General features: G+C 50.2%; 1 protein-coding gene across 2 annotated transcripts in view; it reads right to left on the reverse strand.

Moving 5' to 3' along the window:
• The window catches only part of LMF1 (lipase maturation factor 1), a 255,459-nt gene that overhangs the window by 58,071 nt on the left and 170,704 nt on the right, over positions 1-26,684 (reverse strand). For both annotated transcript variants that reach the window (XM_064153521.1, XM_064153520.1), the window contains exon 6: positions 20,979-21,146. In XM_064153521.1, coding sequence (XP_064009591.1) covers positions 20,979-21,146 — 168 coding nt within the window. The remainder of the gene's footprint in view (positions 1-20,978; positions 21,147-26,684) is intronic.

Below are 26,684 nucleotides of genomic sequence, written 5' to 3' on the forward strand. Positions count from 1 at the left end.
AACCTTTAAATAAATAGCAAAGTAAAATGAAAGGGGCAAGTTTGGTCCTGCCTCCTCCTCCTTTCCCTCCAATGACCCACTTCAACAAGGCTTCCCAGCATGGTGGGTGAGGACTCATTTGGCTTTAATCCTGCCAAAGTCTTATCCACTTAGTTAACTTCAATGGGAATACTCAGAGCACATCAAATCAAGCACACATATGTAAGTCTTTAAGACCTGGAGGCCTGAGAGGCAGAAAGCAAAAAGCTGGAGCTGCATTTTCCTTCAGGGCGTTGATCTTTGCACAACAGCTAAAGGCTTGTGGTGCTACAGGGGTGAGCACAGAGGGCTAAGGATGGGGCAACTTCCAGGAGATGCTCCTCACTTTGAGGGTGTTGGAGACCTGAAGCAGGCTGCTCAGAGAGGCTGTGGAGGTTCCAAACCCAGCTGGACATTGTGATCCTGGGCAAGCTGCTGCGGCTGCCCCTACTTTAGCTGGGGGGGTTGGACTGGATGATGTCCAGAGGTCCCTTCCAACCCCTACATCCTAACTTCCGAACAGGGAGCATGTGGACCACCATCAGATTGCAACTCCTGTGCACCTACCTGGTGGTATCTGCATTCTTCTCATGATCTAGACTCAAAACTCAAGAGCTGGGAGGCAACAGGACCTGCTTGCATCCACCTCTGCACTCTCCAAATCCCATTAGCATGATATGGTGCTTAAAGCCTTCATGTTTATCAGGGCAACCTGGACAGGGCAAAAGAACTTCAAAGCAAAGGAGCTTCATGTCGAGAAGGTATTTTTGTGCCCTAGAGAAGGTGACCATCCCATTCCAGTCTTTTAGGCTGTTGGTAACCAGTAGCTGAGAAGAAATGGAGGCTTTGTGGATAAAAACCCCAACAACCCAGGTGTGTATTTTATTTTTGACATCTCCCACGAGCACAGTGAACAGTGATGGGTTAGGTAGGCAGCAGCTTTTACCCATGGCAAGAGATGACTGAAATCTCACGGTGTGTTCCCCACCAAACCCCAGTGACACAAACACCAGCCGCACCGAACGCCAGGCTGACTCAAAAGGAGGCAACAAGGAAGGGAAAAGGCCAGGAACTGAACAAAGGCAGATGAACCTTTAATGCAGCAGAACCTCTGGGAGCCCTGAGACACTGTGTCCAGATGTTTGGAGGTCGATGTAACCTGACTCCAAGAAGGAAGAGGATGTATTGCTTAAAATTCCCTGTTGTGCTTTAATTTACTGCAGTCTCGCAGAGGATGCATGTGGTGATCACAGGTGGAGTTTCAGATTGACCACAAACATGAAATTGGGGGCAAGAGATTTGAGTCCTCTCAGGTTTGGCTGCCAAGATGGTTGAGATAAAGATTTCCACGAACACATCTCCCTCTCCTTTCCCTGTGCTCCAGTCATTGCTAATGGGGAAGCAGAGGAAACCCTCCAGCAGAGATACAAACCTCCCACTGATAGCAACCAGGACCAGAGACAGGTGACTGCCCGAACAGAAGCTCTCCACTTGATCACTTCTTTGCTGGGTGGAGAAGAGGAAGCAGGAAGGAACACAGGATGGATGACAGAGTGCAATCATCTCCCAAGGGAAGCAGTAGATTCCCCTACACTGGGCAGTTTGAAGAGTCAGCTTGACAGGGTGCTGGGCCACCTCATTTCAACTTCATTATTACCTAGAAAGGTTGGAGCAGATGATCCTTGGGGTCCCTTCCAACCTGGCACTCTGTGATCCAGTGATTTTTGAAGCTCTAGTTCTCATCTGTGGTCACATTTCCTCTAAAGAGCTCCAGGAGAATGATCTCTCCCCTTCCTTAGGACCCCAGTGTCTGCCCCTGAACACTTTGTGGGGAAGAAAGAAAAATATTGGCCCTGCAGTGTCTCTGGCACCATCCCATCTGCCCACTGAATCTCAGAGATGAAGCTGATCTGGATGTGTTGGGTTTCAGAGCGCAGATCCTGACCCTTTCACCTTGGCTTCATGCCCTCTGAGGTTTCTGGCTGCAGGAATGATCCCTGTTTGATCAGGAGAACTGGCAGATTGGCTTTGTTGCTAAAGAGGGATTTGTGTGGGGATTAGAACTGGTTTTCAAGGGTTGGCTGTGGACTAAGTGACATTATTGATGCAATAAAAGCAATCCCTGTCCCTTCCCCAGCCTCTGCTCCTGCCATATGAATCCTATGAGAAGAGGCTGAGGGAGCTGGGGGTGTGCAGGCTGGAGATGAGGAGGCTCAGGGCAGACCTCATTGCTGTCTACAACTACCTCTGAAGGGAGGCTGTAGCCAGGTGGGGTTGGTCTCTTCTGCCAGGCAAGCAGCAACAGAACAAGGGGACACAGTCTCAAGTTGTGCCAGGGGAGGTCTAGGCTGGATGTTAGGAGGAAGTTGTTGGCAGAGAGAGTGATTGGCATTGGAAAGGGCTGCCCAGGGAGGTGGTGGAGTCACCATCCCTGGAGGTGTTCAGGCAAAGCCTGGATGAGGCACTTAGGGCCATGGTCTTGTTGACTGGCTAGGGCTGGGTGCTAGGTTGGACTGGCTGATCTTGGAGGTCTCTTCCAACCTGGTTGATTCTATTCTATCTCAAACAAACTATTCTACCCCAACCTTGATCCTAACAACCAGTGCAACTTGATTTGTTTTTCCCAGAGAACATTCCCATATTTATGGTGACTCTGCTCTGAGTTTTCTACTGCCTCTGGATTTCTGCATCTCCCCACAGCACCTAGCAGCAGGAGCTGGCAGGTGCTCCAAAGCCATGATGTGGTTGACTGGTGGATGAGAAATGACTCTTCTTCCTTCCTTCCCAACCTGCTTCATGCTATAGGAATGCAGACTTCACAAAATCACAGAATGGTCTGGGTTGGAAGGGACCTTAAAGATCATCCAGTTCCAACACCCCTGCCACGGGCAGGGACACCTCCCACTAGAACAGATTGCTTAAAGCTTCATCCAGCCTGGTCTCAAACACTTCCAAGGATGAGGCATCCACAACTCCTCTGGGCAGCCTGTTTCAGTGTCTCACCAGCCTCATAGGAAAGACCTTCTTCCTAAGGTCCAACCTACATCCAGCCTGCTCTGGTTTGCTCTAAGAGTTCAGCAAATCCCTTTCCCTGACCTCTCCCTTTCATAATTTAGTCTCTTCCAAAATCCACTTTCTCCTCAAGGAAGGAGGATGCACTTGTGGATACCCTCTCCCTGCAGGTGTTCAAAGCCAGGTTCAACAGCAGCAACCTGCCCTGAGGGGAGGTGTCCCTGCCCACAGCAGGGAGGTTAGAAATTGATGACAGAAATATCACAGAGTCATAGAATCAACCAGGTTGGAAGAGACCTCCAAGATCATCCAGTCCAACCTAGCACCCAGCCCTGTCCAGTCAACCAGACCATGGCACTAAGTGCCTCATCCAGGCTTTGCTTCAACACCTCCAGGGATGGTGACTCCAGCACCCCCCTGGGCAGCCCATTCCAATGCCAATCACTCTCTCTGACAACAACTTCCTCCTAACATTCAGCCTAGACCTCCCCTGGCACAACTTGAGACTGTGTCCCCTTGTTCTGTTGCTGCTTGCCTGGCAGAAGAGACCAACCCCACCTGGCTACAGCCTCCCTTCAGAGGTAGTTGTAGACAGCAATGAGGTCTGCCCTGAGCCTCCTCTTCTGCAGGCTGCACACCCCCAGCTCCCTCAGTCTCTCCTCATAGGGCTGTGCTCCAGGCCCCTCCCCAGCCTTGCTGCCCTTCTCTGGACACCTTCCAGCATCTTTAAGGTCCCTTCCAACCCAAATGATTTTAGGATTCTCTGACGTGTCTCATAGGAGGGAACAGCTTCTTGAGCTCTGAGAAGGTGCAGATCCTTGGATCTCTCTTAGCTGAATGAATCAGCTGCATGGCTACCCGAAAGCCTCTGGGATTTTCCCTTTCATGCCTTCTCTCATCAGCACAAGTCACGAGAAGTGCCGAAGTGATGAGTAGGGAACACTCTTATAGGCACTTGCTTTCTCAGCCTGGCACTGATCTGAGGCTTCTCATGGCTTGCAAGTTTTTCTAATTAAAGTTGGGTGTAAATTTAAAGTGCCAAATCTCTTCCTGAACAGCTCCACATGTGCACACCAAAGCCCCAGATCAAACCTATGTAGTTCCTGTCCAGCTTAACTCATCTTCAAAGGGGGCTGCAGATGTGTGAAATGGGCAGTTAATCAACAACACCTCCCGTGGACAGACAGACCCTCAGTGTGCTCCTGGGAGAGGTGAAGCAAGAAGGGAAAAGTCCTTCTGAGGAGAGCAAGAGAAGTGAGACCATGTGCTACAAATACTGGCTGGGGATAAGGTGAGGCTCGAGGTTCAACGCAGCTCAGCCACCAACTCCATTTATGGTGGGAAGAAAAATCCATTTCCCTTCTTGTCAAAGGGCAGGGCAGGGCTGGCCACCAGACAGAATCCCTATGTCTTCCCAAAGGGAAGAGAAAGGGAAGGCAGGAGAGACCCTGGTGGAGTGGGAAAGAAACTAAAATCATCTGGGATGGAAAGAAGAATTCAATGGAACAGGGACAAAGAGATACAAACCAATATGGGACCCAATCCCTGATGGCAGTTATGGCACCACTGGCACCACTGGTGCTGGGGGCAGGCACTTGAGAAGCCCCAGTCTGGACTCAGCTGCAGATGGTGACCAGATCCAGGAGCTGGGTTCTGGAACACACAGATTGGGATCAAAGGCAGAAGGGACAGAGCCCTCCTGGAACACCAGAAGAGGCTTGACCCTGGTAAGCCCTCAGCTTTCTCCTGAAGATGCTGTCCATGGGATGCAAGCCCTTGCTGGGCTGTTGAGCATCACCTGTCCTGTCTGCTCCTCCTCACATTTGCCACCTCTGATTAACTGCACCCCAAGGTGGGGCACAAGCTGTGGCAGTGCTCTTGGTCTGCACAGGAACAAGTCTTAGGCAGAGGCTTTCTGCAGCCCAGCCCTAGGCAGGAACTCTTCCCATTGCCTTCTCCCTGCCAGAAGCAGCCCCTGGCTGTGCAAAGCTGCCCTGAACTGCAGAAAGTGCCCGAGCTGGGAAGTGACAGCACTGAGCAGAATCAGATCTGCTTTAGCTCAAGGCAGGACACTTCTGCAAAGTGTCAACATCACCCCCAGGAAAGGAAAGGTGAGACTCAGGGTTTGTAAACAACTCTCCAGGCAAGGATCACCACCAAGCATGCTGGCAGCATCTCCATCCCATGTGTGGGTGGCTGTGCACCCTGGGAAGAACCAGGTTATGCTGCCTGTGTCCAAGTGCAGCATCTCTGCTTCTGGCCAGTGCTGCAAACAAACCACAGCTGCTGGAAGAGTATCTCACACTAATTGGTAACTCCTCTGAGTCACCAGCTCCAAGAAACTTCACTTTCCTAGGAAGATGAAAGCCATGAGTGACACAGGTTTCCTGCAATTTCTAGCTGTTGCATCACCAAGGAGATAATGTCTTTGCTGGTGCCTGGGGACTGGGATCATACAGCTGTGTAAACTGCGTGTGGGCTAAAGTATCTCAGGGCTGCATCCTCATCCCAACACTTCCAAAGCAAAATGAAACCTCTCTGGAGGCAGCATCATTGCAGAGAAACATTCATTAAACCCAGCAACTTGGCCCAAAAGGAGCAAATGAGTTATTTTTCATCAAAGCAGGACACTACAAGTTTTATCTTCATCTCTATCCCTGAGCAGCCTGGACACAGAGTTCCAGGCTTTGTCTTTACTCTCAAGTTACACTAGATTCACGTGAACAGCTTTAATTAAAGCTACTCAGACTTTGTGCAAGGGGTAGTGGTAAAACTGCACCTCTGATCTGCAGATCTGAGCACTCAGCTTCTCACTCTCTACAACTCCCTGTAAAGAGGTGATAGCAAGGTGGGGATTAGTCTCTTCTTCCCAGTTACAAGTGACAGGACAAGAGGAAATGGCCTCAAGTTGCACCAGGGGAGGTTTAGGTTGGACATTATAGAATCATAGAATCATAGAATCAACCAGGTTGGAAGAGACCTCCAAGATCATCCAGTCCAACCTAGCACACAGCCTTAGCCAGTCAACTAGACCATGTCACTACTTGCCTCATCCAGGCTTTGCCTGAACACCTCCAGGGATGGCAACTCCACCACCTCCCTGGGCAGCCCATTCCAATGCCAATCACTCTCTCTGTGAAGAACTTCCTCCTAACATCCAGCCTAGACCTGCCCTGGCACAACTTGAGACTGTGTCCCCTTCTTCTGTTGCTGGTTGCCTGGGAGAAGAGACCAACCCCCACCTGGCTACAATGTCCCTTCAGGTAGCTGTAGACAGCAATGAGGTCTGCCCTGAGCCTCCTCTTCTGCAGCCTGCACACCCCCAGCTCCCTCAGCCTCTCCTCATAGGGTTTGTGTTCCAGGCCCCTCACCAGCTTTGTCGCCCTTCTCTGGACACCTTCCAGCACCTCAACATCTCTCTTGAATTGAGGGGCCCAGAACTAGAAGAAACTTCCTCACTGAAAGGGTTCTCAAAGATGGAAACAGGCTGCCCAGGGAGGTAGTGGAACTCCCATCCCTGGAGATGTTTAAAAGACACAGAGAGGTGGTGCTGAGGGACCACGGTTTAGCACCACCTCAGTATGAGTTAGATATTGGTTGGACTTGAGGATCTTAAAAGTCTTATCCAACCACAATAATTCTATCATTCTAAATTGTGCTTGAATCCAGCTGTCCACAAACACAACAGATGCACTGATTTGATTTGGCAGAAAACCACTTACCAAATTAATGCACATGGATGGAAACTCCTGGGTTCACTGCATGGGGGAGGGCAGAAGGTATCATCACACAGCCTTGATGGACTTGGAGTTACCTTGATGGCACCAAGCAAACATCTAGCCCAGAAGCTGGTATTTGCAGCTCAGGTCTTGGCCCATTAGATCCTAGCCCAGCTGACAAACACACTAGTTTCACTCCCAGCACTCCCCATAGGCACAGCCACCAAGGAAGACTCCTGCTGCTGTGAAGGAAGTGTGGAGCTACATCTCTGCAGGGAAATCAGGACAGAGCTACAGGCAGAGTGCAAGGTCAGATTTTTGACATATGGAGAGGACAATTTGTTCTGAGGAGCTCTGATTCACTGGGCTCCCTGCCTTTGCCCATCTCAGCCCAGAGGCAGAGTGATTTGGGTTGGAAGGGACCTCTGAAGGTCATCCCCAGCTAGAGCAGGTTACTCAGGAAGCCAAAGCAGGAGGAAAATTAAAGGTAGCAGAGGAAAGACTAAAGAGCAGGAATGTTGGAAGCCTTCATGTCAGCCAGGAGAGCTTGCTGTGGCCATTAACTGCTCCCAAACCCTCCCCTCACCCCTAAGAACAGCAGACTGAAGGCAACAGCCCACTCTCAGCCCCTTCCCCTCCTGGTGGGGGCACCTTTCATCTTCACACATCTATATCTGACGCTACGAAATGTTTCTCTTCATCATCCAAACATTAAAAATCCTCTTGGAAAAAAAATAAGAAAAGCTCAGAACCTGCCATCTGTTTCCATTTAGGCTGCTCTGATTCCTCCTCCTTTGAAATGGAATCTAAAACGTTACTTAAAGGTCCTGTAATCTAGAGGGTGGGAGGAGAGCAACCAGAATCCAAACACCACCACCACTGTCACCCTGCCACAAAGCAAAGCCCTGGTGAGAGCCAAGTGTTGGGGAGATGAAAAGAGAAAACTGAGGGGAGATCTTATTAATATTTATAACCTAGCTGCAGGGTGGGTGTCAAGAAGAAGGGGCCAGACCTTGTCAGGGGTGTCCTGTGATAGGACAAGGGGCAGCAAGCACGAACGGGAACTCAGGAAGTTCCACCTCAATATGGGGAGAAACTTGATTTGAAGGTGCCAGAGCCATGGAGTAGGCTGCCCAGAGAACCTGATTTGAAGGTGCCAGAGCCATGGAGTAGGCTGCCCAGAGAACCTGATTTGAAGGTGCCAGAGCCATGGAGCAGGCTGCCCAGAGAACCTGATTTGAGGGTGCCAGAGCCATGGAGTAGGCTGCCCAGAGAACCTGATTTGAAGGTGCCAGAGCCATGGAGTAGGCTGCCCAGAGAACCTGATTCAAGGGTGCTAGAGCCATGGAGCAAGCTGCGCAGAGAACCTGATTTGAAGGTGCCAGAGCCATGGAGTAGGCTGCCCAGAGAACCTGATTTGAAGGTGCCAGAGCCATGGAGCAGGCTGCCCAGAGAACCTGATTTGAGGGTGCCAGAGCCATGGAGTAGGCTGCCCAGAGAACCTGATTTGAAGGTGCCAGAGCCATGGAGTAGGCTGCCCAGAGAACCTGATTCAAGGGTGCTAGAGCCATGGAGCAAGCTGCCCAGAGAACCTGATTTGAGGATGCTAGAGCCATGGAGCAGGCTGCCCAGAGAACCTGATTTGAGGGTGCCAGAGCCATGGAGCAGGCTGCCCAGAGAACTTGATTTGAGGGTGCTAGAGCCATGGAGCAGGCTGCCCAGAGAACTTGATTTGAGGGTGCCAGAGCCATAGAGCAGGCTGCCCAGAGAACTTGATTTGAGGGTGCCAGAGCCATGGAGCAGGCTGCCCAGAGAACTTGATTTGAGGGTGCCAGAGCCATAGAGCAGGCTGCCCAGAGAACTTGATTTGAGGGTGCCAGAGCCATAGAGCAGGCTGCCCAGAGAACTTGATTTGAGGGTGCCAGAGCCATAGAGCAGGCTGCCCAGAGAACTTGATTTGAGGGTGCCAGAGCCATAGAGCAGGCTGCCCAGAGAACTTGATTTGAGGGTGCCAGAGCCATGGAGCAGGCTGCCCAGAGAACTTGATTTGAGGGTGCCAGAGCCATAGAGCAGGCTGCCCAGAGAACTTGATTTGAGGGTGCCAGAGCCATGGAGCAGGCTGCCCAGAGAACTTGATTTGAGGGTGCCAGAGCCATAGAGCAGGCTGCCCAGAGAACTTGATTTGAGGGTGCCAGAGCCATAGAGCAGGCTGCCCAGAGAACCCGATTTGAGGGTGCTAGAGCCAAGGAGCAGGCTGCCCAGAGAACTTGATTTGAGGGTGCCAGAGCCATGGAGCAGGCTGCCCAGAGAACTTGATTTGAAGGTGCCAGAGCCATGGAGCAGGCTGCCCAGAGAACTTGTGGAGCCTCCTCCTTCTCTGCAGACTTCCAAGACCCTTGTGTACATATTGCTGTATGAGCTGGCCCGGGTTATCAGACTTCTGACATGTCTCACTGGGCCAGTCCTTTGGCTTGGGCAGCATTAATCTACAATAATGGGTTTAGTTAGCTTTAGTAGCTACACCTATATGTAAATAAGAATCATCACTGGGAAGGTGGTGAGCACAGAATCATAGAATGGTTTGGGTGAGAAGGGACCTCTGAAGGTCATCCAGTCCAACTCCCCTGCAGGCAGCAGGAACATCCCCCACTAGAGCAGGCTGCTCAGAGCCTTCTCCAGCCTCACCTTCAGTAGGGTGATGGGGCCTGAACTGCCTCCCTGGGCAAACTGTTGGAGTGTTCCAGCAGCCTCATGCTGCAGAACTTGTTCCTCACACCCAATCTAAATCTGCTCTGCTCTCATTCCAAACCACCGTCCTCATCCTGTCCCTGCAGGCCTTTGCAAACAGTCCCTCCACAGCCTTCTTGTAGTCTCCTTCAAGTACTACCAGGATACTGTTAGGTCTCCCTGGAGCCTTCTCTTCTCCAGGTTGAACGACCCCAGATCTCTCAGCTTGTCCTCACAGCAGAGGTGCTCCAGCCCCCTGATCATCTTGGTGGCCCTCACCTGGACCTGCTCCCTCATGTCCATGTCCTTCCTTGTGTAGCATGTTCAAGATCACGTCAGTGCCTTCAGCAACATCTCTGGTTTATAGCTGGTCTGGCTCTAGGCAAAATGCTCTGTCCATAGCCTCACACATAGGTGCAATCACATGTGCAACACACACTTTATCTCCCAGCCTTGTTTGGACCCAAATGCTGCAGCACAGCACTGAGTAAATCCCATCTGGAGAGTGCAGATGTTCTGAAGCTCTTGCAGCCTGGCCAACTCATCTCATTTCACTGACAACATCATCTGAATTGATTTTTCTCCTCCAGCCCAAGCACCTGGAAATTGTGCTCCAGCACTGCAGGACACAAAGCTTCTGGATCACAGGGAAAGCTTGAAAATGAAATGCAAAATTAAAACAGGAGGAGGGAAAAAAGAAGAAGAATTAAAAAAGAAGAAATCCAACCTAACCCTGCCCCAGTGCTTTAGGAGCCTAAGTACTCCACAACCTCTTCCCTTGGCAAGGGAAGGAGCACATGTGGTGGATGTCAGCCATGTCATTTAATATGGCTCTGGAAGGTGTTCATGCAGTGTGAAGAGGAGAGTGGTGTAAAGCCCACATAGAGCAGCCCAGAAAATGAGACCTGAGAGCACCCTGGAAGGTTGTAAGGCAGCATAAATGCCAAGGGCAGCCAGAAATGGCTCCGTTTCCATGATACTTAAGCAAATCTTGGAATTCAGGCATCTAAATGTCACGTCAGTGCTCAGCAAATGCCCAAGGGCACACTGCCTGCATAGTCCCTGGCTCTTCCTGGCATGGTCATGGTGGTTACTGTGGCACAGTGATGATACTGATGGCACTGCACTGGGCCACCACAGCTGGGACAGCTACGTGGCACCTTCCACCAGGAACCTGGAATTCAGCTGGAAGTCATCCCTCTGGCACAGCCATGCTTTCTCTCCCCTTCCTGCCACCCTAGCCTTCTGCCATAAGAGCAAATGCATGCTGCTCTGAAACCAAACAGTGCTCTGGGATGGCCAAACTCACTCAAGCTCCTCCTGGCCCCAAACCCAAGAACCTCAGTCAACAGTGAAAATGAATCCAGCCCTTCCTGCTGCGTCTTTATAGCCGTGGCAGCACCCCACGTCCTGGGGGCCTCCCGTGCAAATCTGATTTCATAGCTGGGCCTAAAATCTCCCTCTCAGGTTTAATAACCAAACCCACTATCAGTAGCAAAGGTGAGGTGATGGACATCCCAGCCTGGGCCAACTCAAGCCTCCTCCAAGACACGTGGAGTGAAAAAGCAGCACGTTCCAAGAGCCGGAGAAGCAAATCAAAGGCAGCGAAACCGCAAGCTGACAGCGTCCCAAAGAACCACGTTTCAGCTCCTCCTGGAAAACAACCCCTCCAAACCCCCAACCAGCCAGCAAGACCCAAGGCTGGGGCTCTGTCACAGTCACCAAGGGTCCCCCTTGCCAATTAATCACGTTCCCATACTGATTAACAGCATGATTCATGCCTCTCGTTAGGCGCATTCCCTAACAAACAAGGCTGTGTGTTTCAAGGCTGCTTGGCTTAATGGTTAAAATAAATACCTTCCAAACTTCTATTTTCAAGTAGCTGAACCTTTTCCACCTTTACAACTAATTCAGACTTCCTTAAAATTATTTTTCTAAGTAATATAACAATTTGTTTTTCATTAGAGCTTGTCAAAGCCAGGCTGGGGGTTTATTTTGAGAGAAACCAGCCCTGGCCAGAAACTGTTTAGTACAATCCCAATGACGCCCAAAGGGGTTATTGCAGCCACAATCAAAATAGAGTTTACAGCACTGGCTAGGGGTGACACTTTATTTAATGATTGAAAGAAATAAAGGGAGGGTGGAGAAGGGGGGGGGAAAGAGAGAGGGAAAAAAAAAAGGAAACCCAAACACCAAAATCCAAGGGGATAAAAAAAAAAGCATCCCCATCAACCCCCCCTGAATCAGAAGCTAATTAAATGCACTCCTATGGCTCACAGTAAGTGTTTCTAAGTCGCTCTGACTACTGCAGAATGCAAGGACTTAACTTGTTGCTAACTAATACCAGACACCATTATATATGAGCAGAGTTATTTGCTGATTTGGGGTGGTATGTGCTGGTATTCTCATGTCTGGCACAGCAGCCTTGCCTCCCAAAAGATACCATCGAGCTGGATGTGAAATCAAACGGAGGAATGATTAAATCGGTTGGGTTCTGCCTGCTTAACTTAGATTTAGTTGTATTTTTTCAAGGAGGGGGGTGGGTTATAGCTTGGTATTTAATTTAAGGTGGCTTAAATGGAACAGCAAACCTACCCTGCAACAGCTTTGATTTCACATTCTTTTTGTTTTTCTGCTGTGAAAAGCTGAGCTGGAGCCGTGCCAGAGCTGATGTAGGAGCTGGAGGAGGAGTGAGGGGCAGGAGGATCCCAGCCATCCCTCAGCCACGGGACCAGGATGGGGGCACAGGGCTGGCCCAAAGGCTGCAGCACTGGTGGTTGATCTCTATAATCCCAGTGCAGCACTTTGAGGTTCCCAGTGCAGCACTTCAAGGTTCCCAGCTCAGCACTTCAAGGCTCCCAGTTCAGTATTTCAAGGCTCCCAGTTCAGTATTTCAAGGTTCCCAGCTCAGCACTCCAAGGCTCCCAGTTCAGTATTTCAAGGTTCCCAGTTCAGCACTTCAGGGCTCCCAGTTCAGTATTTCAAGGTTCCCAGTTCAGCACTTCAAGGCTCCCAGTTCAGTATTTCAAGGTTCCCAGCTCAGCACTTCAGGGCTCCCAGTTCAGTATGTCAAGGTTCCTAGCTCAGCACTTCAAGGTTCTCAGTTCAGCACTTCAAGGCTCCCAGTTCAGTATTTCAAGGTTCCCAGTTCAGCACTTCAAGGCTCCCAGTTCAGTATTTCAAGGTTCCCAGCTCAGCACTTCAAGGCTCCCAGTTCAGTATTTCAAGGTTCCCAGCTCAGCACTTCAGGGCTCCCAGTTCAGTATGTCAAGGTTCCCAGCTCAGCACTTCAAGGTTCTCAGTTCAGCACTTCAAGGCTCCCAGTTCAGTATTTCAAGGTTCCCAGTTCAGCACTTCAAGATTCTCAACCGACCTTTTAAAACAGTTTTCCTCCATCCATGGAAAGAAATTCTGTCCAGTGAGGGTGGTGAGACACTGCAACAGGTTGCCCTGGGAGGCTGTGGATGCCCTCTCCCTGGAGGTGTTAAAGGTCAGGTTGGGTGAAGCCTTGAGCAATGTGCTCTAGTGGGAGGCATCCCTGCCAATGCCAGGGAATGGGAACTGGATGATCTTTAGGTCTCTTCCAGCTCAAACCATTCTGTGAATCTGTGAATCCTCCATCCAAGACCTGAGTCCAAACCAGATTTTTCAGCTGAGCTGCAGAACTCTTCTCCATCAGACCATTCCCACCCCCAGCACCAAACACACATTCTGCTGGTAATTTTCCTGGGATCTTCATTGTTTGGTGGGTTTTTTTCCCTCTAAACCACAACAAAATCAACAGAATTTGGACTGCTGTGAAGGCTGAAGTTCCTTTTTGCTTCTGCAGGGGATAGGCTCTGTTGCTGCCCAGCCTTGGCAGCAAATAGCCACCTGCTTGCACCACCCCAGGAATGATGGAACAAGGAGCACCATGTTCCTGAGCACCCCATCTTGATGGGGCCTGCAGGTGAAATCAGAGCCTGAAGATACAATCATAGATGGCTTGAGCTGGAAGGGACCTTAAAGATCATCCTCTGCCACTGCCTGGTCCAGGCCTTGACAACCCTTTTGGGGAAGAAAGTGCCATGTCCACATGTTTCTTGACCATTTCCAGGGATAGGGACTCTAGCACTGCCCTAGGCAGCCTGTTCCACTCTTGCACTATCAAAATTGTTCCTTAATATCCAACCTAAACCTCCCTTGGTGCAACTTGAGGCTGTTTCCTCTTCTGCTACTGCTTGTTCCTTGGGAGAGGAGAACAACTCCCACCTGGCTCCAACCTCCTTCCAGGGAATTGTAGAGAACATCCTCAAAGTATTTAAACTACTAAATGAATGGAGGACCTCATCTTTCTGCCAGAAGCCTGGGACCTGTGTATCCCTAAGAATCCTCCTGGAGACCCATCTGACTTACACCAGGGCTACCAAAAAGCACAAACCCAAGCTCCTATCTGACATGTGAAAACAAACACTGAATTCAGACACTTTCTGCAGGGATGGGGAGGGAAAAGGGGGGGCTGTTTAATTTTGTTCCCCCTCTCTGGGTGCTGTGGTGACCTCTGCTACCTCCTAAGTCAGCAAGACAATAGGTTGCAGCTGTGGCACAGCAACAGCAGGATTTGATTTGCTCGTGTGTGGCTGGCAGGGCAGTTCCTCCCTCTGATGGCTTGCGGCATGGCAGAGGCTGGAAATGGGGGGCTTGGTCCCAAAAGACAGGGGAGAAACCCCCCATTTTGCCTCCCCTGAGCAGCCTTGGAGAGATGGGAAAAGGATCAGCTAGAGGAAAATGTCCATTTCTATCAACATTTTGTAGGAGGCTGAGGTTGATCCAAGCCAAGCTAAAAAAGGGGCAGAAAATACTTACTTATTCATCTCTTTTCTGCTTAAATTAAATATATCTAGATATAAAAAGAGGAAAATTACTTTGCTGCCCCAGCCCCTAAACATTTTCAGCTCCCAGGAGAGCAGGGGCTGCATGTCTTTGGTGAGCTGCTCAGTTGGGCAATGGGTAGTGCTCAGGGATTGCTTGTCAAAGGAAATGAGCTGGAGGTTTCTGCTGCAGGAAGCTACTTCTGTAAGAAGGTTCTGCTGCAAGAAGGGTTTTGCTGCAGGAAGGGTTCTGCTTCAAGAAGGGTTCTGCTGCAAGAAGGGTTCTGCTGCAGGAAAGGTCTGCTGCAAGAAGGGTCTGCTGCAAGAAGGGTTCTGTTGAAGGAAGGGTTCTGCTGCAAGAAGGGTTCTGCTGCAGGAAAGGTCTGCTGCAAGAAGGGTTCTGCTGCAAGAAGGGTTCTGTTGAAGGAAGGGTTCTGCTGCAAGAAGGGTTCTGCTGCAAGAAGGGTCTGCTGCAAGAAGGGTTCTGTTGAAGGAAGGGTTCTGCTGCAAGAAGGGTTCTGCTGCAGGAAAGGTCTGCTGCAAGAAGGGTTCTGCTGCAAGAAGGGTTCTGTTGAAGGAAGGGTTCTGCTGCAAGAAGGGTTCTGCTGCAAGAAGGGTTCTGCAGCAAGAAGGGTTCTGCTGCAGGAAGGGTTCTGCTGCAAGAGGGGCCTGCTGTAAGAAGGTTCTGCTGCAAGAAAGGCCTGCTGTAAGAAGGTTCTGCTGCAAGAAGGGTTCTGCTGTAAGAAGGTTCTGCTGCAAGAAGGGTTCTGCTGCAAGAAGGGCCAGCTGTAAGAAGGTTCTGCTGCAAGAAGGGTTCTGCTGCAGGAAGGTTCTGCTGCAAGAAGGGTTCTGCTGCAAGAAGGGTTCTGCTGCAGGAAGGTTCTGCTGCAGGAAGGGTTCTGCTGCAAGAAGGGTTCTGCTGCAAGAAGAGCCCCCCCACCTCAAGCCCTCCTCTCTGGCCATCCTCCAGCTCATAAAGCTGCTTCTTTGGCCAGACCCTGAGAGCTGTCTCAGGACTTTTCTTTGTCAGTGCTCTGAGATTGAGGGGGTTTTGGCTGTGGTGGTTTTATCTTTGCCTTCTGCAAGGCTGGATTTCAGCTTCACTCTTGGCATTGTCATCCCTCTGCTTGAGATCAGGCTGAAAACCTCTGCTGAAAACCACCCTGGGACAGCCCACATTTCAGCCTGTTGCCAAACCTCTGTGGGAGGAGGCCTGGTGGGAGTGAAGAACTGGCAACCCTCAGGCTCCTTCAGGGAACTTCTGTCCTGATGTGTGATGCTGGGAGCTGAGCTCCAGGAGCTCCTGCAGAGGATGCTTCACGCAGGAAGATGTGCTACAAGTTCTTAGGGGGCCATGGAAAGGAGTCATGTTTCTCAAATCCATACAAGTCCAAAGGAGATTTTAGGGGATATGGAAGGGAATCAGGCTCCCAAAATTCCTAGAAATCCAAAGGAGATCTCAGAGGACATGGGAAGGAGTCAGGCTCCCCAAATTCATACAAATCCAGAGATTTGAAAGTTTAAACCTCTTCCTGCATCCTAAAGCCTCCAAACTGTGACTGTGTGACTATGATGAGCCAGACCAGCACCACGGGAGCAGAGGACTGATCCTCCCTTTTCCCACCTTGCCAGCTTGATCCTTTCCACTTAGTGAAGATTTATTTATTTGTGGATTTTATCTTCATGACACCAAAGCTCCTTCCCATCTAGCACAGCCAAAAGCAGCCCCTGGCTGTCAGAAATCTCAGCCTCCTCCTCTGCAGCCCCCTAACCCATCACCACCAGCCAGTCTGTAGGAGCAAGGTGGCTTTTTGCTGGCTTTTTTGGCTTCCCTCTCACTTCCCCTCGTCAACTTGTTTGCCAAGAAGGGTCATTTTACTGCCTGGGCTTGAGAAGCCAAGAAACACGTTTGCTGGTGAGCTAGACAGTGTGAAAAACCTGCAGCTTCAGGCTTTTAGGAGCCAGCTCCAGAGAAGAGTGAAACACCCATGGGGCAGCGAGGCCGTGGGTTTGCACCCTCTCTGGTTTCACCCACGGATGCTGGTCCTTGGCTCTTTGTGGTCATGGGTGGTTGAGTGCAAGCAGGGAGCTAAGGGCATGTAAAGCAGTGGCATGTGTGTAATGGGGGTGAAGGGAACTTGGCTTCCCCACGCTGCACTTTCATCCTCCTCCTGTCTTAAAACCACAAGCTTCTTTATGGCATGATGTTACTATACAGGCTCTGGCTTCATGCTACTACAGAACCCAAGAATAATATTGCCCAGACCTCACCTGTGGTCCCCAAGAACCTCTGAGGCCTCATCTTTTCCCTCCAGGTACTAACAGTTACATTTTGGACTTGATTTCTCCTGAACATTGAGGCGCTTCAGATCTAAATGTTTACTTTTCAGGCTCAGACCCCAACACTACCACAAACCCAACCAAGCTGTACCATCAGACTCAATGTTAACCACTCCTCAAAGTGATTTGGAAAACACTTTGGCCACTGTGACCACCTGCAGCTGGATTTCCATCCCACTGAGTGAGCACCACGTGCAAGAGAAACCATCCAGAGACATTCACTGAAAACCAGGGGGCTGAGAAGGTGTCCAAAACCCCAACTCCATCATGGGGGGATGCACATGAACTGCTGCAGACATGAGCATCTTGATGATCATGGGCCTGACTCTATCCAGCAGCTACAAATTGTCCTTGAACACAGAAAGGAGGACAAGAAGTCGCAGCAAAAAGCTTCCAGCACTAACAAACTCTCAAGACCTCTAAAGACCCTTGGTTATGTATGAGCAAAGGCCAAATCCCACCTCAAGCTTGTTTGGAGGTTTCTGTGGCTCAGAGTGGCCATTTCTCACCAGCCTGTTTTTACAGGGCTGGAGTTCAGAGCTGAGAGGAGAAGGAGCTGAGTTACAAGTCTCTGCTCCAGCTTTATTCCTGGCAGGGACAACCCGCGGCAGTGTTGCTCAGCACGTCAAGTCTGGCACCTGCTCACCATAAATTCATCTGTTGAGAAGTTAAAACGTGCATTTAGTTTCATTTCTGGTTTAGAGTTGGATTTCTGCAGACCATAAATGCTAGAAAGAACAGGGCCTGAAACACAGCTGCATATTTACCTTGGAGATATTCTATAACTGGCTGTCCTTCTCAATGCTGAAGGATGCTCTCGGCACAGTCTAATGGGGAGGCTTTGCCACCATGACCTGCTAATGCTTCTCGGAATCCCCACGTGGTAGGGGTTGGAAGGGACCTCTGGAGATCATCCAGTCCACCCTCCCTGTTAAAGCAGCAGCACCCACAGCAGCTTGCCCAGCATCACAATGCCCAGCTGGGGATGGAAGCTCTCCTGACAAGGAGATTCCACAACCTCTCTGCGCAGCCTGCTCCAGGGCTCCAGCACCCTCACACCAAGGAAGCTTCTCCTCCTGTTCAGATGGAACCTCCTGGGTTCCAGTTTGTGCCCTCTGCCCCTTGTCCTGTCACTGGGAACCACTGACAAGAGTCTGCCCTCATCCTCTTGCCTCTCACCTTGTAGCTCTTGCTGAGCATTGACCAGATCCCCTCCGGGGCTGCTCTTCTCCAGGCTCAACAGCCTCAGGGCTCTCAGCCTTTCCTCCTCACAGAGACACTCCAGGCCCCTCAGCATCTTCATAGCCTATGCTGGACTCTCTCCAGTAGTTCCCTGTCTCTCTTGAACTGGGGAGTCAACTGGACCCAGCACTTCAAATGTGACCACACAAGGGCAGACCAGAAAGGGTGGAGAACCATCCTTGACTTGCTGGCCAGCCCCTTCTTCATGCACCCTGGGACACCATTTGCCTTCTTGGCCATAAGAGCACATTGCTGGCTTGTGGGCAACTTGTCCTCCACCTGCACTCCCAGGTCCTTCCCTGAGGAACTGCTTTCCTATACAGCTTGCTGTCATCACCCAAATCTCCTGCTTGGTAGGTGGCTACAGTGGGTGCAGCACACTGAGACCAGCCCAGTCTGCTTTGACACAACACCACAACCCCAAGGGAGCACAGCGTGGAACAGAAACTCATCCTCCTGCCGTGCTCCCTGCTCTGCTGAACAGGGAGGGCTGTGCCAAGCCCCTCCTCTCTGCCATCTCCAAACCCACTAAGCCTTTTTTTCCTTACAAACACGAAGTAGGCAAGAAGAATTAAATTCACACTTAGGAAAAGAAAAAAAAATAGAAAGAGATTTTTTTCCCCCCACACACTCTGTAAAGCACAACTCTTTTTTTTTCCTGGGTTCCTGACAAAGCAATATTCTGCAGGCCAGTTGGAAAAATCCACTTACTCAACCTAGCCACCATGACTCCAATAACAATTATAAAATGTCCAATAAAACCTGTGTGCAATGTCAATGCCAATCTTGAAACGCAGAATTAAGTGGTGTATCAACATGAAACTTTATGGCTTCCTTTGCAGAGCAGGAGGATTGTCAATAAAAGTCCTTCTGAATGAAGAAAAGGGGTAGTAAAGATTAAATAAACAGGTTTTTTTTTGTTGAAGTGCTGTAAAGGCAGCAGAGCTGCCTCTTACACTGGCTCCCTTTCCCTCCCCACTTTGCAGACTCCCCTCGTGATGGAAACAAGTCACTAATTGCAAACTGTCAATAAAGAGCCAATTAAAGAGTGGTTAGAAGGATACATTTACAGGGTGTTCTTATGAACCTCCATCCTTAGCTTTTCCTCATCCAAAGGCCCTCAGCACACAAAGAGTTGTGCTGCTCATGGAGTGATGGGATCACAGAATCATAGAATCATAGAATCATAGAATCATAGAATCAACCAGGTTGGAAGAGACCTCCAAGATCATCCAGGCCAACCTATCCCCCAGCCCTATCCAGTCAACTAGACCATGGCACTAAGTGCCTCATCCAGTCTTTGAATCACACAGAGTGATAGAGAATAATAGATAGAACCATGGAATCAAAGAGTCAAGGAATCATGGAACCATGGAATCACAGAATCATGGAAATATGGAATCACAGAATCATGAAACCACAGAATCATAGAGCCATGGAATCACAGAATCATGGAATTGCAGACTCACAGAATGACAGAGAATCACAGGATCAGAGAATAATAGGATTATGGAATCATGGAACCATGAAATCACAGAATCATGGAATTGCAGACTCACAGAATGACAGAGAATCACAGAATCAGAGAATAATAGAATCATAGGATTATGGAATCACAGAATCATGGAAACCACAGAATCATAGATTCATGGAATCACAGAATCATAGAACCATGCCACTTAGTGCCATGGTCTAGTAGATTGGATAGGGCTGGGTGCTAGGTTGGGTTGGATGACTTTGGAGGTCTCTTCCAATCTGGTTGATTCTATGATTTTATGGAACCATGAAATCACAGCACCATGGAATTAAAGAATCATGGAATCATAGAATCATGGAATAAAGGAATCATAGAATCTCAGAATACCAGAATCATAGAACCATGGAATCCTGGCACTTAGTGCCATCGTCTGGTTGATTGGATAGGGCTGGGTGCTAGGTTGGACTGGATGAGCTTGGAAGTCTCTTTGAACCTGGTTAATTCTATGAGTCTATGGAACCATGGAATCACAGAACCATGGAATCACAGAATCATGGAATAACAGAATCATAGAATCATGGAATCAGAGAAGGGTAGAGGTTAGAAGGGCCCTCTGGAGATCATCAAGTCCAGCCCCCATTATGTTTATTGCAATGAACAATTGCAACTGCAAAAGCCCTTAGTGAAGGGCCCTTGGAGGAGTTGGAGGGCAGTGCTGGCTGGAGAACCCTGCCTGAGGGCTCAGGGCACACGATCTGGGGACATGACCTTTGAAGGACCTTTGAATGTTAAATACATTTAAAAAAATCCCTTCCAAGGGTGGATGATGTGTGTGAAAATGAACCTCTGGAGAAACTGGAAGCATTCACCCCAAACCTCCCACAGCTGCAGGATCAGCTTCTCTGTGCTAGCCCTGGGCTGGTGCTTCTCTGCCATCCTTAGGAGTGGTAACCAAACCAGTGGTAAGGGAAGCAAACCAGCAACACACAAAGAGCAGCCACACCAGTGTGAAACACCCCAGAGCCAGCAGTAAATAGCTGTGAATCATCTTGAGCATGAACTCTTGACCTGCTGACTGAGTCAGTTCCTCTGGACACTGCTCCTGCTCTGAGAAGATGGGTTCCAGCAACCCACACCACTGCTGTGACCACTCCTGGGACATGTGCCCACAACCTTGCTGCAGGTTACGGAGCCTGTGTGTAGTAGGTGGGTCTGCAGTGTGGCCACCCAGGTTCTAGCCCATCCTACAGCCCCTGGACGTAGGCAGCAGGAGAGGTTTGAGAGCCTCCCAACAGCCCTTGCTTCATCTTGGATGAAGACAGGACCACGAGGAAGCAAACCTGCGAGTATCATTTTAAACTAAAAGAGGGAGAGAAGGAAGAAATTTTTCACACTCAGGGTGGTTAAACCCTGGCCCAGGTTTCCCAGAGAGGTGGTAGACCTGCAACCACTCATAGGTCAGATTGTTTGGGGCTGTGAGCAACCTGCTCTAGTTGCAGATGTCCCTGCTGACTGCAAGGGGTTGGACCAGATGGGCTTTAAAGGTCCCTTTGCAGCCAGAGCAGTCTGGGATTCTCTGTTCTACCAGCTCACCTGGAAGAGGATCTGCAAGAGGCCGTGCACGATGCACATCCGCCGTCCCAGGAAGATGAAGAATGGCACCACCAGCTCGATGAAGTGATTGACCAAGGTCTCAAACTGATGAAACCACCACGGTGAGCGATGCATGAAGTAGGCAATGGGGTTGGGCACTGGCTGTGTCTGAAAAGAGGAAGGAAAAAAGACTCAGTCTCCCTGCAAGGCTCACCACTTGCAGCAGAGGAGCCACAGAACTCTTGGCTTTGTTCCTTATTTCTTTCCCCAAGTTTGCTCACAAAAGAACCATCCTTTGCCTCTGGGCACTCATTTCTTCTTGGAGAAAATGTCTTCATTTTCTCCCCCTGGTGTGAAACCCAAGGAGTTTTTAAAGCAGCACATCGTTTGTCAACCCAAAAGGTTTCACTTTCTCATTTTTCATCCTGACCAAACCCCACTCAAATTAAACCCCAATTGTTTAATACTGCAGTGGCACACACAGCTCGACCTGTTCCAGTGGGAGGTGTCCCTGCCTATGGTGGGGTGCTGGATCGTTGAGGTCCCTTCCAACCTGGAGACCAGTGCCAAGTGGCTCCCTCAGGGGTCAGTGCTGGCACCAGTGCTGTTTAACATCTTTGTCAGTGATATGGACAGAGGAATCAGTGCACCCTCAGCAAGTTTGCAGATGGCACCAAGCTGCGTGGCACAGTCAACTTGCTAAAGGGCAGGGACCCATCCAGAGGGACCTGGACAGGCTGGAGAGGTGGGCCCAGACCAACCACAAGACATTCAACAAGGCCAAGTGTAAGGTCCTGCACCTGGGTCAGTGCAATCTCAAGCACAGCTCCAGGCTGGTTGGTGAATGGCTGAGAGCAGCCCTGAAGAAAAGGACCTGGGGGTCTGGGTTGATGAAATGCTCAACGTGAGGCTGCAATGTGAGTGCAGCCCAGACAGCAACTGTGTGCTGGGCTGCAGCAAGAGCAGTGTGGGCACAGGGCAAGGGAGGGGACTCTGCCCCTTGGCTCTGCTCTCCTCAGACTCCACCTGGAGTCCTGTGTGCACTTCTGGAGCCCCCAGCACAAGCAGGACATGGAACTGTTTGAGCCAGTCCAGAGGAGGCTACCAAGATGCTCAGAGGGCTGCAGCAGCTCTGCTCTGAGGACAGACTATGAGAGTTGGGGCTGTGCAGTCTGAAGAAGGCTTCGAGGAGACCTTGGAGTGGCCTTCCAGTATCTGAAGGGGGCCTACAGCAAAGTTGGGGAGGGACTACTGACAAGGTCTCATAATGACAGGGAGAGGGGTAATGGGTTTAGACTGGCAGAGGGGAGATTGAAACTGGATGTTAGGAAAAGGTTCTTTACAGTGAGGGTGGTGAGACACTGGCACAGGTTGCCCAGGGAGGTTGTGGCTGCTCCCTCCCTGGAGGTGTTCAAGGCCAGGTTGGATGAGGCCTTGAGTGCCCTGTTCTAGTGGGAGGTGTCCCTGCCTATGGTGGGGATTTGGAATTAGAGGATCTTTGAGGTCCCCTCCAACCTAAACCATTCTATGATTCTACTCTATTCTATGACCCATTGCTCTATAGAATGGGTTGGTTTGGAAGGGACCTCCAAAGGTCATCCAGTCCAACCCCCCTGCAGGCAGCAAGGACATCCTCCACTAGAGAGGTCTTGTCCAGCCTCACCTTCAATAGCTCCAGGTCCACAGCTCCCTCCCTGGGCAACCTGCTGCAGTGTTCCAGCAGCCTCACGGTGCAGAACTTGTTCCTCACATCTAATCTAAATCTGCTCAGCTCTCATTTCAAACCATTGCCTCTCATCCTACCACTGCAGGCCCCAGAGCAACCCAAGCAGAGACAGAAACCGAGAAAACCATTTTCTCAGGGTCAAGCTGCAGGTCAAACAGCACTGGGAATGGAAACCAGATTTCAAAAGCTAGGAGATACTCTTTCAGAAGCGTTTCAATGTGAACTCAATGTGGTGGGAGAGCTGCTTTCCAAAATGGTAATTGGGGAGAGGAAAGTGTAATCCCTCTAAACATGCTATATTGGTTTAAGGTATTTACATACTGGCCTTGTGACAATATTATTCTTCCACTGGCCTGATTTTTTTTGACACTGAGAGATCTTCCACCCACTACAATAACGCTGCAAACTGTACAGAGGAAACCAACCCAAACCTTGCCATGTTAGGAACCACCAACCCTAAGACACCCTGCAAGCAAGCAGCTAATCCTTTAGCTGAGCCTATCTGACGAGCTCAAATTCATCAGCCTCATCTGAAAACTGCCATGAAACAAAAAAAGAGGGGGGAGGGAGGGGGAGGGGAGGGAGGATGAAGATGCAAATGTTAATTGAAGGAGACACCACACATCTTTAAATTATTTGTAGTTAAATCACAAATACAAACAAACCGGGGGAAAGGCTGCGCCCAGCGTGGCAAGGGAGCGTGCTTCCACTGCCAAATCCCACAGCTATTGTAATTCCTTATTAGCCAAGCTGGGATTAATAAAACTCTTGCTTGAGATGGGGTTTTGAGGCTGCTGGAACCCCTTAGGACAGGAGACCGCATCCTTCCTTCCTCGGACACCGGCGCCGGATGGAGCGGTGTCGGGGTCAAGGAGCTCTGCCAAGGCCACTCCAGGAAGGGCTGGGGAGGTCAGGGTTTCCCTATCCTGGGGCAGCAGCGGCCCCAGGTGCCACCAAGGAGCCTTCCTCTCCACACAGGAACCTGGTTTGAGTTAATCTGTTTGCTGGAGTGCTCTTGAACATTCCCAGAATGCCAGAAATGCTCACAAAGAGTTGGGATTTTTTTTTTGGATGGGTTTGTTGAGGTTTTTTTTTTTCACCTTGATCCTAAATTGCTGAGAATCCTTCCCCCCCCCCCCAAAAAAAAAAGGCAGGTTGCTTTTTTTGGCTGCTTCTATTATCTCACTTTTTGAACTGCCACAAATGAGGTATCTCATTCCAGTACCTGAAGGGAGCTGGAGAAGCACTGTTTATAAGAGCTGATGCTGATAAGACAAGGGTTAATCATAGAGTCATAGAATCAACGAGGTTGGAAGAGACCTCCAAGCTCATCCAGTCCAACCTATCCCCCAGCCCTAGCCAGTCAACTAGACCATGGCACCAAGTACCTCATCCAGGCTTTTCTTGAAGACCTCCACGGATGGTGACTCCACCACCCCCCAGGGGACATTAAGATTGGACATTAGGAAAAAGATTTTTTTAGAGTGAGGGTGGTGAGACACTAGAACAGGGCAACCAGGGAGTTTGGGGGCACCTCAACCCTGGAAGTGTTTAAAATCAGTCTGGATGATGCTTCGAACAAACTGTGGGAGGTGTCCCTGCCTGTAGCAGCAGGGTTGGAATTAGATAATCTTTGAGGTTCCTTCCAACTCAAACCATTCTATGATTCTATGATCAGACTTACAGGTTTAGCCAGAGATGAGCCAGTTTCCAGTGTGCAACTGCCTGATCTCAGCATGCTGGAGCTGCAGGAAGGTGGCATTCTAGTTTACCCCCTCCTGACTGTTCCCATACCAGCAATGTGTCCTGGAGCTGCTTTGGACACAGGCAGCACCTATGGCCAGGCATCATGGAGAACAGGCAGTGCCATGCTTCTGACTGCTTCTCTACTGACATATATACATATCTCATTATGGGATGGCACCGAGCACTTCACATTTGACTGTGGCTTCACAGGGCTGCGCTGTCACTGTTCAAATACATAGCAGTGATCACAGGGTCATAAAATTCCAGACTGATTTGGGTGGGAAGAGACATTTCAAGCTCATCTTATCCAACCCCTGGCAGTCAGCAGGGACATCCGCAACTACAGCAGGTTGCCCGGAGTCCCAGACAACCTGACCTGCAATGGTTCCAGGGATGAGGCATCTCCCACCTCTCTGGGCAACCTGGGCCAGGGTCTCACCACCCTGACTGTAAAAGAAAATATATCATTATTTTATCCAGCCTAAATCTCTCTCTTTTAGTTTAAACCATCACCCATTGTCCTGGCACAACAGGTCCTGCTCAAAAGTCTGTGCAGGCTGAGACAACTGAGGCCATTCAGCCTGGAGAAGAAAAGGCTCCAGAGAGACCTTCTGGTGGCTTTTTTCTGGCACCTTTAGGTCCTGAAAGGCCACCAGAAGGTCTCTCTGGAGCCTTTCCCTCTCCAGGCTGAACAGCCTCAACTCTCTCATCCTGTCCTCACAGCAGAGGGCTTCCATATTCCAATTACCCTAAGGGATCCTGCCTAGGCAGGAGGGTTAGACTTGATGATCTCTGTAGGTCCCTTCCAGCCTCGAAAGTTCTGTGACTCCGTGATCTTCCCTCACTGTTGTGGCCTCTTCTGGCCCTGCTCCAACAGGTCCATGTCTCCTTGCTGCGAATCACCCTTAGCTATTGAATTTGTCATTTAGTTCCCCCATCCCCTTCCCCTCCAACACAGTCTCACACTGAGGTGTTCAAAAAAAGCCTGGATGAGGCACTTAGTGCTATGGTCTCGTTGATTGGACAGGGCTGGGTGCTAGGTTGGCCTGGATGAGCTTGGAGGTCTCTTCCAACCTGGCTGATTCTATGATTGATCCACACCAATCACATACAGAAAACACCTTGGTGCTTTGGGCTGGGACTCAAGATTTCATTCCCTCAGTCTGCTGTGCTTAAGGGCAGAAACAGAGTTTTGCCTCTAGTTGCACTGCAGTGGGACAAGGAACAGAGCAGCGTTCTTGGCTTGGGCTCATGGAGCAGCCAGGTACCGGCTCATGTGGGGAGAGGCTGGGCCAGCCAGCCAGGGCTGCTGTGGTTTAATGGTTTTTAGCAGCAGTTTAAATCTTATCCTGAGGCAGAAACGTGGAAAAGAGTGAAGAAAAGCAGAGAAATCTGGTGTGGGTTAATAATTGACCCCCAAGAGCTATAGCATCGCCATCCTTCACCTTATCAGCGCTGACACTATCACAGTGTCACTGGAGGCAGTGCTGTCAGCCAGGGAAGATAACTCAAGTGACAAGCAGGACTGAAAGCCTAACCCAGCAGTAGCCACACCACCAACACCAGGCAGTTGCTTGGTGTTTCTTTTGACAGGGGGAGAGAAATGCCTTTGATAAGAGCCGTGCTGGTGACAAAGCCTGCGGGGACACGCTCGGTAAGGGACCTTTCCTCCCCACCGCTGTGGCGGCTTCTGCAGGGTGTAAACCATGAGTACATCAAACAAACCAGAGCGCTGGAGAAGTGACTCACATGTGTCAGAAGCTCTCTAGGAGGCTGCTGGGGGAGGAGAGCTCTGTGTGTGTGTGTTCCTCCCAATGCCTTCCAGATGCTGCGGGCGCGGGTTTCCCGGGGAGAGCGCTGTGTTTACTCGGGCAGGGGTGGTGAGGCAGGAGCACAGACCCAGAGCAGCATGTGAATCACTCAGCACAGGCACCTGTGACACTGGAAAGCCTCCTGGCTCCTTTTTGGGCCTCATTTTGTTGCCCAGGGGTGCCTGGAGCGCCCAAAGTCCCATCTTGGGGTTGCCACTGAGGGCTGGGGAAGCGCACCCGAGACAGGCTGTAGAGGTTAGAGAGGAAATTTGCCCAAACCAGGCATGCTCAGGGTCCTACTGGTGCAATCACATCCTACCAAAACTTAATTAGCACTTAATTATGACCTCCATCAGGAGAGGAACCTCACAAAGTTCAACAAGGCCATGTGCAGGACCCTGCACACGAGGTGGAACACTGCTC

This window comes from Pogoniulus pusillus, chromosome 13 (genome assembly GCF_015220805.1).
Source record: "Pogoniulus pusillus isolate bPogPus1 chromosome 13, bPogPus1.pri, whole genome shotgun sequence".
Taxonomy (NCBI): domain Eukaryota; kingdom Metazoa; phylum Chordata; class Aves; order Piciformes; family Lybiidae; genus Pogoniulus; species Pogoniulus pusillus.